Consider the following 17,026-nt stretch of genomic DNA (forward strand, 5'->3'; position numbering starts at 1 on the left):
GATTTTCCTCTGAGCCTTGGGTTGGGACAAAATGATTTTCTGTTAAGCACCTTTTATGTGCCAAGTATTGAACTCAATGTTTTACGGTCATTATCTTGAATCTTCACAATTCTAATAAGAACCATTATTCCCATTTTAGAGATAAGGAAACTGAGGCAGAAGAATCAGGCTTCAAACCCAAGTTTACTTGATTCAACAGTCTGCAGTCTTTCCTTGGCACTGTACTTGTATGGTGGTTTATCTAGCATTCCCCCCATAGTTCCTAATGCCATAAGAATTATTAACTACCAGGGTGCCTGGGTGGCTCAGATGGTTAAGCGTCTGCCTTCGGCTCAGGTCATGATCCCAGGGTCCTGGGATCGAGTCCCACATCAGGCTCCTGGCTCGGCGGAGAGCCTGCTTCTCCCTCTGACCCTCTCCCCTCTCATGCTGTTTCTCTCTCGCTCAACTGTCTAAAAAATAAATAAAATCTTTAAAAAAAAATTATTAACTACCAAATGTGGCTTCCACACATATTTATAGCTCAGATGCAAGGGAACACTTTAACAGGATTATATAGAAATTTCTCAAACTAAGTCATAACAACAGCACCAGAATATTCATTCCCATCCCATCTATTAAGTTCAAATTATAGCCAACTGTTCATGCAAAGGGAAAGTGACAATTGACAAGGAATCAAATAACTTGTGACAAGAGAAAATGAAGTTTATATTTTAACCTTGCACATCAAAAATCTAAACCAGCATCTAGCTCCTGTTCTGTTGAAATAAATTAAGCACAATTTGACCTACCACGCCCAAAAAACTAAATATGCTTAATGTGGAATTCTCATAAGCTTTTTTTTTTTCTTCTGCAATGCACTGCATTCTTAGTTTTTCATAATGAAACACTTTAGAACTTTGGAGGAAATTGCTAAAACTTTTTTCTTTATGTTTTTAGAGGTGGTTGCCATCTTTCTATCATTACCCGTCTTTATTTTTATTATTGGGAGTATTATTAACCTTTCAAAATAAATTTTTAAAAAAGCAACTTCTCATGGTAAAATACAATCCAGACACAGAAAAATCACATAAGACAAATATATAGCTAAATGAATTTTTGTAAGGCACGTGCTCTTGAAACACCATCCACGTCAAGAAATAGACATTGCCAGTCACTCTGGAACCAATCCACATGCCCTAAGCAATCACAAACCTCTTTTTTCTCCCCAAATGTAATAGCTCTCCTGAATTTTATGGTATTCACTATCTTGTTTTCCTGAGCATCCCTTTTTTTTTTTAACAGTAGTTTGGTTTCCCAATTTTTTAGATTTTTTATATATTTTTTCTCCCCTATTAGTAGTTCTGTGAGTAAATAAACTTTACTACTTAGTACAGTGCCTGTGTGAATGTATCTCTATTCATTTGGGTTGTCTGAATCCTATTCTCTTGTAAATTCCTCAGGAAGGCCCCAAGAGAACAATATTCTCTAAATTCTTGCATGTTGACAGCAATTTAAGATCTTTATACTTGAAAATCAGCTTGGCTAAATATAAAATTCTTGGCTCACATCATCTTTAATATGTCACTACAGTTTTATTGGTAATCTAATTTTCTTTCCCTTATAAATAATTTGATATTTTTACTTGGACGCCCAAAAGATTTTTCTTTTTAAAGACCAGTAACTTTATAGGATATCTCGGTGTTGGATATTCTGGGGTAACTTTTTCAGGGAGTGTATGGTTTGGTCTTTCAATGTTTCAAATCTTTTTTTTTTTATTTTCAAGATTTTTTTTTTAATTATAGTTCTTAATAATTGGTCTCTTTAATCTGGATTTCTTCTTTTGAGGATTCATATTATGTGTATATTAAATCTTCTCTTAATTAAAATTTATTACTTTCTCTCAGATCTTTCTTATCTCTTGTCTTTTTTGATATTTAAGTTTTTCTCCTTTTTATCTTCTCCTCATCCAAAGGTGTTATCTGTTGTGCTTATTCAATATTGCATCCCTTCTAGCTTAGTCTTCATTTTTAATGATTTTTAAAATTTTTCCTTTCTGAGTGTATCACTCCCTTTCTGAGTTTCTATCTCTGATGTAAGTTATTCTTTCATATATTGTATCATTTCATTAATGTCTTCTGGACTCAACAGAAGTACGTATAAATAGAAAAATAGAAGTTAGAAAAACTAGAACATTTTTTATCTTTGGGGGGTGTATCCTTCTGGCATATATTATCTATAGGTATGTTATTTTGCTATTCATTCTCTTTTTCTCTTAAAATAACTTTATGAAACTAAATCTTAATCAGGTGCTATTTCCAATTTTTATGTGAATTTTTTTCTTCACTATTAAAAGGAGATATGATTCAGAAACATTTTGTTATGGTTTTAAGCTGTATTTCAAAACAATGGCTGATGACCTTCTAAGACCTCCTGGTTTCTCTCCTTTACTTTTAGCTGGAACTTCTTTTTCCTTTGTCCTTACTGTCCCCGGACTGCTCAGTTTGGCGTCATTTTCTCAGGAGGAAGCTTCCTCGTGGATGAGAGTTTTATCTGTTAAGTATTTCGAGTTCCCAAGGGCCCAGACTAATCCAGTCCCTTACCACGGACCCCTCATAGGCAGCTGAGTTGGAACGTGAACATACCTCCCAGGTTGACTGCTATTCTCAAGGTGCCTTTCTACAGGTGCCAGTACCTGTCATTAGTGCTCTGGGAATTTTTCGGATCCATCCAGTACCTAGTTGCTTCCCTCTGCTTCCTCCTCTGCACCGTTTCTGATGCCGCAGATTGTGGCTTTGGAAAGTCTGTCTCTATAGCCCACTCATATTTTGGGCTTCATGGATATATCTTGTCACCTAATTTGGGTTTAGATGTTGTCCCTGAGTTTTTGGGTCTGCACACTAGATGTCCTATGAAGAAAATTCAGAGAGATTAAGAACTATGTCACCATCATCACCCCAGGATCCTCCTTGTTTGCTTTGTATCTTTATGCTTCATGGAGATTTCCATATGAGTTTAATGGATTGAGTAAGAGCAATGCTAGATATCAGACAGGTTACTTTTGTTCTTCCAGTTTATAGTGGGGATATTAATTCTCACCAAAAATGATATGGAGTTTTTCATTTTCAGGAATAAATGCAATGTAAAAATGAGTGTCCACAATATAAGTAGAACTGAAAAGATGATGGCTTTTTAAAACACAACTCTAGCAATTTTGCCAAGTATTGTTTACAAACAACTGTAACGCTTCCCCTAGAAATCAGACAACAGGAATGATTGGTGGCCAAATTATTCATAATTTAAATATACCTAAAACATATAGCTTTGGCTAGGACTAAAGTTAATAGCCAGACAGTCGGGAACATAACACAAATTACTGTCTTACAGTCCATGCCTTCATTCAACAAATATTTTTGGCAGTGAGTTAAATGCTATGAGATAAAGAGTATGTTTCAACTCAGTTCCTAACTTGATGAGATTTTTTTTTTTTTTTTTTTTGGTAAGACTTTACAGGACAATAAGGGAAGGAGAAATTTGAAGCAAAGTCAGGAATAACCATAGAGCAAACCATCCCCACTCTGGCCCATATTTGACTTCTATCACTTCCCCTAAGAGGCTGTGTTCTCTCCCTCCACTGGACCTTCTCACATGCTATTTCTTCTGCCCACAATGACCTGTCCCCTTCTAGGTATAGCCTACTCAATCTTCAGGTCTCGACCTAATCTTCACTTCTTTATTCTCATAACACCTTGTACTTCAGCTTTGGAAGGTAAGTCACACTGATTTTTCTTCCCCATAGATCGTATGTTCCATGAGGTGCAAGTACCATGTCTGCTCGGTTCACACCTGCATCCTCAGTTCCTGGCCCACTGTGTGGGTCTAACAAGTGATAATGGAAAAATAAATATCTGAAGCTCAGAAGGGTGATTGCATCTGGGAAGTCATATGTGGATTTGTCCCAACTACAGTTAGAAATGATAGGGGCACCTGGGTGGCTCAGTTGGTTAGGTGTCTGCCTTCAGCTCAGGTTGTGATCCCAGGGTCCTGGGATCGAGCCTCCCATCAGGCTCCCTGCTCAGTGGGTAGTTTTCTTCTCCTTCCCGCTGCTCTTGCTCTCTCTCTCTCTCACTCCCTCCCTCTCAAATAAATAAATAGAATCTTTTTAAAAAATTAAAAAGAAATGATATACAGTGTAATATTCCTTTGGATGATTATAAATGTTTTTGTTTATTTTAGCTAGGAGATAATTTTCTTTTTCTAAGATTTATTTATTTATTTGAGAGAGAGCATGTGCTCACATGAATGCGTGCACGAGAGCAGGGGAGGGGAAAGACAGAGGGAGAGGGAGAGAAAGAATCTCACTCTCCACTCAGCATGGAGCCCAACAGGGACTCGATCTCACGACCCTGAGAACATGACCTGAGCCAAAATCAAGAGTTGGACACTTCACCACCTGAGCCACCCAGGCTCCGCTAGGAGATAATTGTCTATGTTAGAACTTAAAAAATAAAAATAACGTATGAGCATTATGTTTTAGATCTAACAGAACAAATAGTGATAGTCAAAAGAAGGCATTCTTCTGTTACCTGATGAGAGCAGTTTGCAGCAGGTTGAGATTAGAAATTGTAGCTGTTGGTGATAAGAAATACAGGTTGCAGTTGTAGAACATCTTTTCATGTAAGCCATACTTCAGAAAAGAAAAAGATTAAAAATAAATCTAACATGGTTTTCCAGGTGTGAGCTGTTAACCAAAAGATTATAAAATCTATCACACCAAGGGTATAAAGAACAAATCTAGCAAAAACAATATTTAAGCATTCCATAAACATTAAAGGATTCAAATTTGTCACAAAACACTATTAATTTCATGAAATATCATGAATATCTATGACTGGCCATCTAGACTGGAGTGGATCTAGTGAATAAGTATTCAAACGAAGCCCACAAAATAGTCTCTAAAAGTCATGATTTTAATGTACAGGAGCTTTTGACAAAATCCTTAAATGGAAAATATAAAAGAAATTTCTTTTTTTAAATTTTAATTCCAGTATAGTTAACATGCAGTGCTGTATTAGTTTCAGGTATACAGTATAGTGATTTAACAATTCTATATATCACTCAGTGTGCATCATGATATAATCTATAATTATATATATTCTATATAATTCTATATATAACTATATATATAATAATATATTATAATAATAATTCTATATATAATATAGGATTCTATATTATAACCATCAGTTTCTTCTCTATAGTTAAGAGTCTGTGTTTTGGTTTATCCGATTTTGAGAATGACACAAGTAGCTCAGTGGAAATACCTAGATTTGTTTAAAATAGGATCTCTGGCAAAAGCAGTATTATGAGCACAGTTCCAGTTGCCTGTCCCAGCATAATACCAGGCAAGTCTATGCCAATGGGTTAAGATGCTATGCTGAGCCTGCCTCTTGAGTTTTAGAAAAATCTGGGTCCTGCACCTCTGCTTTGGTCATGACAGTTTCTGACAGTCTGCTTGAGCTGCTTTACTTGGAGGAGCATTAGAATCTGCTTCTAATGAAAGATGCTTATAAATACACCCTCATCTCACTAAGGCCCCACGAGCGGGCTTTTAAAAAACAGTTTCTCCACAGGCCAATGGATCACATTCGCATTTATTTCTGCTGTGTTTTCCTTTGGATTTGAGAAGGAAACGTGAAAGCTTAAGGTCATAAACAATCAGCAGCAGCTTTCTTGGCATGATTCATTTCTATAAGGAGGTAGAAAGGTAGACCAAATGACATTTCTAGGATTTTTCCAGACTTATGTTAGACAATTACGGGAATGTTTTATGATTGGAATTGGCAAGCCCCTCTCCTGGGATTTATCATTATGTGCGAGCATAGACTTTTAGGCTATGTATCCCACACCGTGCCTAAGACACTTTAGGGCTTAAAAATGTTTATTATTCCCTGCCAGTTAGCACAGAGGGCTGGAGAACTGCGCTGATGATGCCAAGTCACAGGCCCCATCCCTGTAGAAGCCAGTTAATGTCAAACAAAGGAAAGATCCATTCCCTGGCTAAAACATGCACCTTGAATCTCAGCCAGCTCTTGGCTGCACGAAAATTCAATGAGTTTACCCTTGATCATAGGAGGACCCAGGAAAGGGAATGTAGGTGAATCAGTGCAAAACCATCATCACTCTTGAAAAGAAAATCTAAATATAGTCATTTCCTATTCACAATGTCAAAAGCATTGTCTTCTTAGAAGACATTATAGATTCCACAACTTGATGAAATTACTTTTTTTGTATCCTTAAATCCTTTCCTACATGTTGATTATTGTTGGAATGCTGATGGTGACAACAGGCAGAATCTACATTAGGTGTGGGTCACGGAGTGACATGAGGCTCATAGAGAACATGTATTTCCTGGCTACAGTCAACAGTATAATGGATTGTCTGACTCATATTTGAAATTAGTTGCAGTAGGCTATATATACTCTTCTTTCATGGAGTCTCTTTCCAGCTTATGGCCACATAGAGATGGTTCTTTAAACTTTGGTGGAAGATTTACCAGGTTTTCCATTTTAAATTTATTTTTTTATTTTTTTAAAGATTTTATTTATTTATTTGAAAGAGAGAGAGAGCATGAGCAGGAGGGAGAAGTGGGAGAGGGAGAAGCAGACTCCCCACTGACCAGGGAGCCTGACTCGGGGCTCGATCCCAGGACCCCGAGATCATGACCTGAGCCGAAAGCAGACTCTTAACCGACTGAGCCACCTCAAGGCCCCTCCATTTTACATTTCGATGAAATATAAGACAAAACAAAAAAACAGAGCCAAATAGTTTCATCCTCAATCCCAGAGAATGGGGAAGAAACCCTACCTTTCACTTCAGATTCCTCTCCCTAAAATACATCACCCAGAAATTCACATTCTCCTTTTCTTAGAGGTCTTCTGGAGCACTTCCCAAAGCATTATCTCTGCCATGATATTCTCCTGGCCCCCAATCCTTATCTCCTTACCTTGCTTTATTTTCTTTATGGCACTTCTCTCTGTTATTACATTTGGTAATTACTTGTTTGTCTTTCTTGTGCCCTGCTATATCTCTAATGCTAAAACAATGTCTGGAATAGAATAGGTAATCAATATAGATCTATTGGAAAATGATTTGATTAAAGTGAACATAAATTAATAAGTAGATATTATGACAGCAAGAAAATGACAAGCATATATGGTGACACATTTTTCAAAACAGCTTTGCCTTATTTTAAAACACGACTTCCTTCCAATTACCCATTGTCTCAATCTGCCAAGGGAAAAGCCTTACAAAATCTGAATATTGGTTTAGTTTCCTGACAGCGTTGCAAGTAATCCCTAGTTCATTTATTAACCTTTTTTTCTTAACTTTTAAGTCAAGTTATTTCTTTTGGTCCTGGAGGTAAAATTGATATAACATAAAATTAACAATTTTAAAGTGCACAGTTTTGTGTCATTTAGTACATTGACAATGTTGTGGAACCATTACCTCTATCTAGTTTTAATGCATTCTCATTAATAAAATTATTTTTAAAAAAACTAATTATTCATCTTGGAGTGGTAGAAAACTAATCCATTACATTATAAAATGGTAAATAAAGGGAAAGAATCAAGTATTTATCTCAGTATCCCTAGGTAGCTACTACATGGGGTAACCAAATACTAGATGAAGGAAAGTAGATATTTTTAAAAGTACTGACAAATGAAAAAGAAATTAAAAGAAATTATTAATTTCACTATTTGGGACCCCCAATGAATTAGTAAATCTAGCCACTGAGCCTAAGTATGTACAAATATCATAAAAAGAAAGACATCTTGGCATTCTGTGTCTTTAACAGAAGAGTACAATGCCATCTATAGTTTTGCCAAAGAGAGGAAATAGAATTTGTCCAAGCCTCTGCATTTAGTTGCAAATTTTCTAGAAACAGAGAGAACAGAGAAACATGTTGAACCACATCATGATACACAATTAGCAAAGTCCAGACTGTGAGGAACTCTGTAGGCCCAACTCCCTAAATTCTTCAAACAATAAATTGTAGGAAGAACAGGCTGAAGGGGAAACCTGTAGATTAAGAGATTTAAAAGACATAACAATTGTTGCTAATGGGCAATATTAAACAAAGTGTCTAAGGATGCACATTCAAAAAATGCAAAGAAATTATAAATATAGAAGTCATGGTATGGTTACTTTGGAGAAGAGAGAGATGAGACTGGCTGGGACAGGACATATAAACTTAAAGTTATATTTCCTGAACTGAGTAGTAGTTACAAGAGTGTAATTAAAAATTCATTAAGTTCAAATAAAATAAAATAAAATAAATATTCATTACGTTCCCTCTAAGATCAGGAACAAGATGAGAGTGCTGGTTTTCACCACTGCTATTCAACAATGTACTAGAAGTTCTGTCCAGGGCAGTTGGGCAAGATATAGAAATAAAGGCATCAAATTAGAAAGGAAGCAATAAGTCTATCTCTACTCATAGATAGCATGATCCTATATATAAAAAACTCCACAGAATACACACAGCTATTAGAGCTAATAAATGAATTCAGCAAAGCTGTAGGATACAGGAGCAGTACACAGAATTGAGTTGCATTTATATACACTCACAATGAACAATCTGAAAAAGAAATTTTAAAAAATTCCATTTACAATAGCATCCAGAAGAATAAAATACCTAGGAATAAATTTAACCAAGGAGATGAAAAACATAAAATGAAAACTATAAAACATTGTGAAGGAAATTAAAGAAGACCTAATAAACGGAAGGACATCCCACATTCATAGGAAGACATAATATTGTTAAGATGTGATTACTACCCAAAGCAGTTTACAGATCCAATGCAATGCTTCCCAAAATTCCAATGGCTTTCTTGTGGAAATGGAAAAGCAATGCTCAAATTCATATGAAATTGCAAAGGGCTCTGAATAGCCAAAACAATAATAAAAAACAAGAACAAAGTTGGAGGACGCATATCCTGATTTCAAAGCTTATTACAAATCTATAGTAATCAACATATTGTGGTGCTGGGATAAAGATAACCAGGCAGACTAATGGAACAGAACTGGGAGCCCATGCATCTATGGCTAACTGATTTTGAACAAGGGTGCTGAAACCTTTCAATGGGAAAAGAACAGTCCTTTCAACAAACAGTGCTGGGACAATTGTACATGCACATGCAAAAAGAATGAAGTTGGGGCCCTTCTCACACATTATACAGAAATTGGCTCAAATAGATCAAGGACCTACATATAAAACCATAAGATTCTTTGGAGAAAACATAGGTGTAAATCTTCATGACCTTGGATTGGGCAATGGATTCTCAGATATAACACCAAAAACACAAACAACAACCAAAATAGATGAATAGAACTTCATCACAATTAAAAATTTTTGAGCATCAAAGATCATCACTAATGGGCGCCTGGGTGGCTCAGTTGGTTAAGCGATTGCCTTCGGCTCAGGTCATGATCCCGGAGTCCCGGGATCGAGTCCCGCATCGGGCTCCCTGCTCGGCAGGGAGTCTGCTTCTCCCTCTGACCCTACCCCCTCTTGTGCTATCTCTCTCACTCTCTCTCTCTCAAATAAATAAATAAAATCTTTAAAAAAAAAAAAAGAGCATCACTAAGAAAATGAAAAGACAACCTACAGAAAGAGTAAGAAATAGGGGCGCCTGGGTGGCTCAGTCGCTAAGCGTCTGCCTTCAGCTCAGGTCGTGATCCCAGGGTACTGGGATCGAGCCCCACATCGGGCTCCCTGCTCCGCGGGAAGCCTGCTCCTCCCTCTCCCACTGCCCCTGCTGTGTTCCCTCTCTCGCTGGGTCTCTCTCTGTCAAATAAATAAATAAAATCTTTAAAAAAAAAAAAAGAAAGGGTAAGAAATAGTTGCAAATCATAGGTCTGTTAAGGGTTTAGTATCTAGGCTATCTAAAGTGCTCATAGAAATTACAAAAGGACAAACCACTCAATTTAAAAATGGGCAAAGGACTTGAATTGACATTTGTCCAAAGGAAATATACAAATGGCCAAAAAGTATATGAAAAGATGCTCAACATCAGTAACCATTGGGAAAATACACATCAAAACTATGAGATACCACGTCACACCCACTAGGATGGTTAAAACCACCAACAGCAACAACAACAACAAAACCCAGAAAAGAACAAGTGTTGATGAGGATGTGAAGAAACTGGAAGCCTCACATATTGCTGGTGGGACTGTAAAGTGATCCAACCACTGTGGAAAACCGTTGGGCACCTCCTCAAACAGTTGAAGATAGAATTATGATGTAATTCTGTCATTCCACTCCTAGGCATTACCCAAAAGAATTGAAAACAGGCGCTCAAGTAAGTACGTGCACACAAATGCTCATGCCAGCACTAGTCACAACAACCAAGGAGTAGAAATAGTGCACATGTCCATCAGTTGATGAGTCAATAAACGAACTGTGGCATATCCATACAATAAAATATTATTCAACCATAAAAAGGAATGAAGTAATGATACATGGTCCATCGTGGAGGAATCCCAGAAATATTCTGTTGAGTGGAACAAGCCAGACACAAGAGGTCACACACTGTATGATTCCATTTATATTAAATATCCCAAATAGGTAAATCCTTAGAGACAGAATGCATGCTGGTGTTTGCCGGGGACTGGGAGGAGGGCAGAATGGGAAGAAAATGCTTCATGGGTAAGAGGTGTCCGTGTGGAGTGATGGAAATGTTTTGCACCTAGATAGAGTTGATGCTTACCAACACTGTGAAAGTCCCTAGGGCCACTGAACTGTCCACTAAATGGTTCATTTTATGTTATGTGAATTTCACTTCAATAAATGATTTTAAATGCACTAAGCTATTAAAAAACATAACCTACAATCCCACACATACCTCTTCATAAACTCTGTAGGATAGACTAATGTGTAAATGTACTTTTCTCTGAGAAGAGACAAGAAGGTAGGAGTGCATACTCTCAAATGGTAACTTTGGACAAGGAAAGGTTGGGCTCTCTTCCTGGCTCACATCATTATGGTAATTATTTCATAAAATGAAAAGTTTCCATTTCCCCCATGTATCCAGTTCATTCTAACACATTTCCTCTGGCTTACTGACAGCCCGTTTAAACATATGTTTCTTGTATTTTACAGACATACTTGGCAAGTGCAAGACAAAATTGACGCAAACAATGTGGCTTACACAACCGGGAAGCTAAGCTTTCACACTGATTATCCAGCCCTCCATCATCCACCTGGGGTAAGGTGAGCCTCAACATATTTTCCACAAGGCAGGTCAAGGACCAATATCCTCCTATATTTTGAGTCTAAAGACTCTATGTTTCACTAGCTAATTTGTCCTACATAGATCCTTCTTCAAGCACAATCCAAACACGAAATCTCTGTGCCTAAAATCCTGAATAGCCTGACATTCCCAAGGGATAGAAGATTTTGGTGTATTTTTTAAAAAACATTTCTTTGTTTCCTTTTGGAAATAACTATTGGCACTTTTTGCTTTGTCTAGACAAATTTTATGATAGCAGTACATCTTGAGGTCCTTTTGCATATTTACCATTCCCAAGAGAGTTAAAAGAGAAAATGAAACCAGGTAACACAATGTAGGGTTTTCCCATTAAGTCACATGGCCACTAATCTTATCAGTTAGCCATCACTGCATAAAAACCACTTGATAACTTAGTTGCTTAAAAGAATACTATTGGGGTGCCTGGGTGGCTCAATCAGTTAAGCATCTGCCTTCGACTCAGGTCATGATCCCTGGGTCCTGGGATCGAACCCCATATCTGGTTCCCTGCTCAGCAGGGAGCCTGCTTCTCCCTCTGCTGCTGCCCCTGTTTGTGCTCTCTCTCTCTTAAATAAATAAATAAAATCTTTTAAAAAAATAAATAGAAGGGGGCGCCTGGGTGGCTCAGTTGGTTAAGCGACTGCCTTCGGCTCAGGTCATGATCCTGGAGTCCCAGGATCGAGTCCCGCATCGGGCTCCCTGCTCGGCAGGGAGTCTGCTTCTCCCTCTGACCCTCCTCCCTCTCATGCTCTCTGTCTCTCATTCTCTCTGTCTCAAATATGTAAGTAAAATCTTTTAAAAAAATAAAAATAAAAATAAATAGAAGAATATGTTTTTACATATTCTTACGTAAAAAATATTAGCACATGTTTTTACAATTTGGGCTGTGTTCAGCTGGGCAGTTCTGCTCTTGGGCTTACTAGGAGCTGATTGACCTGGGTGGAAAACCTAAGGTGGCTTGTCTCTGCTCCACTTGATCTGTCATCCTCCAGCAGGCTAGACCAGGCTTACGTGAATTTTCAGAGAGCAAGCCAAAACATAAAGGCCTCTTGAGACCTACATTAGTAATCAGCACAATGTCAAATGGACGAAATAAAGTTTAAAAAATTAGTCTAGAAGGGACACCTGAGTGGCTCAGTTGGTTAAGTGTCTGCCTTTGGCTCAGGTCATGATCTCTGGGGTTCTGGGATCAGGTCCCGCATTGGGCTCCTTGGTCAGTGGGGAGTCTGCTTTTCTCTCTGCCTGCCGCTCCCCCTGCTTCTGCTCTCTCTCTCTGACAAATAAATAAATAGAATCTTTTAAAACAATAGACTAGAAAACTAAAGATTCTAATTTAATATTTTAATTATCTGCTATTTCTTATGAGTTTAGGTTTTGTTTCCAGGTTAAAATTGAAAGCCTAAGGGACAGTGATTACATGGCTTTGTAAATATTCTTGAAGTACAATATAATGCTTGACATTTTCATAGCATTTTTTACTTTTTCAAAGTATTGCTACATATATTATGTTGTCTGATCTCTCTTAACATTCCTGTAAGACAGACGATTGATCATGTCTTTTTATGTTAGATGACAAAATGACACACAGCAACGTTAAATGCTTTCACCGAGTGACATCGGATAAAAGGACATTTAAAATGGAACCCAGGCCTCTGACTAGTTAGTTTTTTCACCATACCATGCTGATCTTGAGTTGGATTTTCTAATTACCATAATTTACATAATGTGATGAGCACAGACATCATCAGACATTACAAACTCTTTAAATACAGGAACTGAATCTTCCACTTCTCTCTATCTCAAGACTTAGCCCAGCACATTTCACATAATAGACTTCAAAAATATGCTGTAAAGAGGCAAAGAAACACCACAAAGTTGTACCTGTCTCCATCAGCGAATGAAACATTCAAAGATAAGTGACCTGATAGATGCTTCTTAAGTGAAAGATGATTCCTAAAATGTCTAGATTGTAGTAGGAGAATAATTAGAATGTAGGCAGCTGTTTGTGCTATTGGTCAAGTTTCCATTTGGAATCATTTAGGGATCTTTGTACCAAAGTTTGAGCTTTTTTATAACAAATAGAATAAGTCACTTTTCACTGCAGATGAAATGATCTGAATAATGAGTTACCTGTTGAGAGTTGAATTTCATCAATCTGGATCATGTGGGGCAGAGATAAAGTGACACTTTTTTTTTTTTAAGATTTTATTTATTTATTTGACAGAGAGAGACAAAGCGAGAGAGGGGACACAAGCAGGGGGAGTGGGAGAGGGAGAAGCAGGCTTCCCACTGAGCAGGGAGCCCGATGTGGGGCTCCCTCCCAGGACCCCGGGATCATGACCTGAGCCGAAGGCAGACGCTTAATGACTGAGCCACCCAGGCGCCCCAAGGTGACACGTCTTTAAAGAAACACAGATGTTCCTTCGCTCACTGTCTTTAGGCCGAAAGTCCCATTACTTTATAGGCTGCTATAAAGTAACATCTAGAAAGAAAATATTTTTGGTTCTGAATGAATTACATGAAATAGAATTTGATTTTATACATATCAGGTGTATATGTACTGTTTGAATTAGGTGACGGAAGTGTTGTCTGGCACCATCATATTTTTTCTTTCATAAGATTGCATTAAAATATAAATATATAAAAGAAGATTATTACTTGGCCTTGTCATATATGTAAAAGACATCAATTGATCTTTTTTTTAAAGATTTATATTTGAAATATTCTGTGACTTCATTATGGCAAAATCTAAGGATTTAAAGAACACTGATTCTCTCAAAGACTGAGTTGTGCCATTGTTCTGCCTTCTTGGAGTTTGGTAGACTTGAGGCTGATGTTTCCATTTTATCCTCTTGTTAATCATGCTGCTTCACTTTTTATCACCCTGCTGATGAGATGGTTTTCTACAGTGACTGGTCAGCTTATGCACATATTTTTTCAAGCTTAAAAAAATGGCATCAGTTTAAGGTTGGAACAATTATTAATGTAGATCAGTTCTCTCCTAACATCAGAAAATAAGGCATAATCAACCTGAAATGGGAATTTAAATTTACAAAGCACATACATACACACACCACACGATACTAAACTATTGAGTCCCATAAAAGAATTTCCCCCTTTTATAGGAAAAGAACTTGCTGTACGATGATTTTGAGGCAAATAGACAAAGCTTTGAATGTCAGTTTTGCCATGTATAGCTGAGTTCTTACTAGCTGGCCAACTTTTTCACTTCTGGGTCTCAGGTTCTTCAACCATGAAATGGAGAGGAAAGTATGAAATTCTAAGGACTGTTGTGAGGAATTGATAAATGTACAATCATAATTTGAGAACAAGTATGTATGAGATTTAAAATATTGAGAAAATGTGTGCAGTTTGGGGAAGAATGTAGGATTTGTGTTCTAGATCTGCATTACCCAATATAGTAGTCACTAGCCATATATGATCATTTAAATTTTAATTTAAATTAATTATGTTTAAATAAAATTTAAAATGCAGTTCTTCAGTCACATTGACCACATTTTAAGTGCACAAAAGCCATGTGGGACTAGTGTCTATGTATTGGGCTATATAAGAACATTTCTGTCACCACAGAAAGTTCGAATGGACAGCACTGTTCTAGACCATTCATGGAAATAACCAAGTGGATATTTTTCCCACTCATATTCCCCCTATTCTGGATGTTTGATCAAATTTGCCTCTTTCTTATTTTTGTTTAACTCAGAATAAAGTTGTCACAGCTGAATAGTGTTCCTTTCTTTAAGCAGAAAATCTGGTTCTAAACTTAGGTAATCAAAATCACTCACTTACACTAACTAAAGGAGTCATAGAAACCCCATCCAAAAAATATATTTCTATATTTTACTATCTTTTGCTTTTCAAAATGAAATAATGTTGAACATTTCCCCCTAAATCTTAGTAAAAATAAATATCCTTTTTGTTTCTTATTCCCAGTGTTTCTTGGGTTTATCCATCCCCATAGCCCCCACCCAACCTCCATTCCCTTCTTATCCTTTATACCTGAACTGTCTCTTTAAAATCTCAAGTAGTCACTGTCTCACTAATTCCCTCCTTTAAAAAAAATGTATCCTATGTAACACCACTGGACTGATATTCTTCAACTCAGTCTTGGCTACATTACATCTGTAATGTAAAACCCTTTAACAGTTCCCCTCTGTGCACAAGAGAATGTCCAATATTCTTCATCTGACATTCAAGACTCCATGATGAAGGCTTCAATGACCTTTTCAACTGGATTTATTCTTTTTAGTCGTGAACCTCTATTGCAACCAAACTTTTTGATACCTAGTGAGGCGTGCATTTTTGCACATCCTTTATCACTGCACTTGATTTGCTCTCTCCATTCTGCTCTGCATATCCAAAATCTTATCCATCCTCCTTTGCCCAGTTGAAATCCCATCTCCCCTGTAAAACCAACAGGAAGCGAGTAAATACTCCAACACGAAGTGTTCGCTCCCTGCAGCTATTATGATCTGTGCCTTTTGTTTACTAATGAACATTATTATGCCTATGTTCATGACTCACACTGAAACAATGTTTGAACTACAGAATACTGGTTAAAAGCAACTTTTTTCTCTCCAGTCCCTTTCCTTGCTGACACAAAAGAGATTTAAGAGGTTTTTTGACTTTAGTGCATTCATAACTTTCTGAATCTTTAACAGTGTTAAAAAATGTAAATGTTTACCATTTTAAAACGCATTTCTCTATTTCTTTTTACAGGTTCAGTTTCTGCACTGCATAAAACAAACAGTCACTGGGGGTGATTCAGAAATTGTAGATGGGTTTAACGTATGCCGAAAGCTCAAGGAAAAAAATCCTCACGCATTCCAGATTTTGTCCTCCACTTTTGTGGACTTTACAGACATTGGAGTGGATTACTGTGATTTCTCTGTACAATCTAAACACAAGATTATAGAGTAAGTACTATTTATACATTTCTCATAGCAATTAAATAGCTGACTGCAAAAGCTTCATTACCCTAAACCTAAAACTTAGAAGAAAGCTTCAATTAACTCCAGAGCTTATTTTTTATTAACAGTTTAATCCAATTTTAGAGGGAAAAAGAAAAAACAGAATATTTTCACCATAAAAAAAATCATTATCAAATTCCATGAACTCTCGCTCTTCCTAATTATTATGAGAGAAATAACTAAGACTTTATATACATTTGATTTTTTTCACATACAAGTTCTACATAAGTATAATCAGTACGATTATAGTAGTCAGAATCCTTCAGCCAGAAGGGAAAAGAATCTAATTCAAATTAGGTAGAGCTGATAGATAAGCAATGTCATCTGATATTGATCTCTTTTTTCTTCATCTCTTAGCTTTGCCATCCTCTGTGTTGGTTTCCTTTTCAAAGATGTCAGTAGAAGCTCTGCATTTTCATTGTCCTCAGAGCTGGTAATCACATACACAGAAAGCCCTTATTTCCCAATAGTTACAACAAAACTAGATGACTCACTGCCAGATTTGTATTTAAGTCCATCCTTGAAGTATTCACCATGGCCAGGAAGTCAGAGAATTCAACCGGCCATTCCTCGATTACATGTTCATCTCCGAAGCAAAATCAGTCTCATTTGTGAGAATGAAACAGGAATGTCTGCCTAAATTGATGCCAACAAAAATCATATTTCCCTACATAGGACATTTTATTATTTTTTCACTTAACATTATTTTAACATAATTTTTCTAAGTATCTACAAAGGCCACAG

At 36.9% G+C, this 17,026-nt stretch overlaps 1 protein-coding gene and 1 long non-coding RNA gene across 3 annotated transcripts in view; one reads left to right on the top strand and one right to left on the bottom strand.

Annotated features, from left to right (window-relative positions):
• The window catches only part of BBOX1 (gamma-butyrobetaine hydroxylase 1), a 62,061-nt gene that overhangs the window by 36,297 nt on the left and 8,738 nt on the right, over positions 1-17,026 (top strand). For both annotated transcript variants that reach the window (XM_035012470.1, XM_035012471.1), the window contains 2 exons: positions 11,147-11,252; positions 16,032-16,228. In XM_035012470.1, the coding sequence (XP_034868361.1) occupies positions 11,147-11,252; positions 16,032-16,228 (303 nt within the window). The remainder of the gene's footprint in view (positions 1-11,146; positions 11,253-16,031; positions 16,229-17,026) is intronic.
• The window catches only part of LOC118015712, a 156,241-nt gene that overhangs the window by 33,787 nt on the left and 105,428 nt on the right, over positions 1-17,026 (bottom strand). Inside the window, exons 6-7 of the long non-coding RNA XR_004680687.1 lie at positions 4,566-4,666; positions 2,625-2,888 (exon numbers count right to left, since the gene is read on the bottom strand). This is a non-coding gene — a long non-coding RNA (uncharacterized LOC118015712). The remainder of the gene's footprint in view (positions 1-2,624; positions 2,889-4,565; positions 4,667-17,026) is intronic.

The sequence above is a fragment of the Mirounga leonina genome, unplaced genomic scaffold (genome assembly GCF_011800145.1).
Source record: "Mirounga leonina isolate KUSES-001 unplaced genomic scaffold, KU_Mleo_1.0 Mir_166, whole genome shotgun sequence".
NCBI lineage: Eukaryota > Metazoa > Chordata > Mammalia > Carnivora > Phocidae > Mirounga > Mirounga leonina.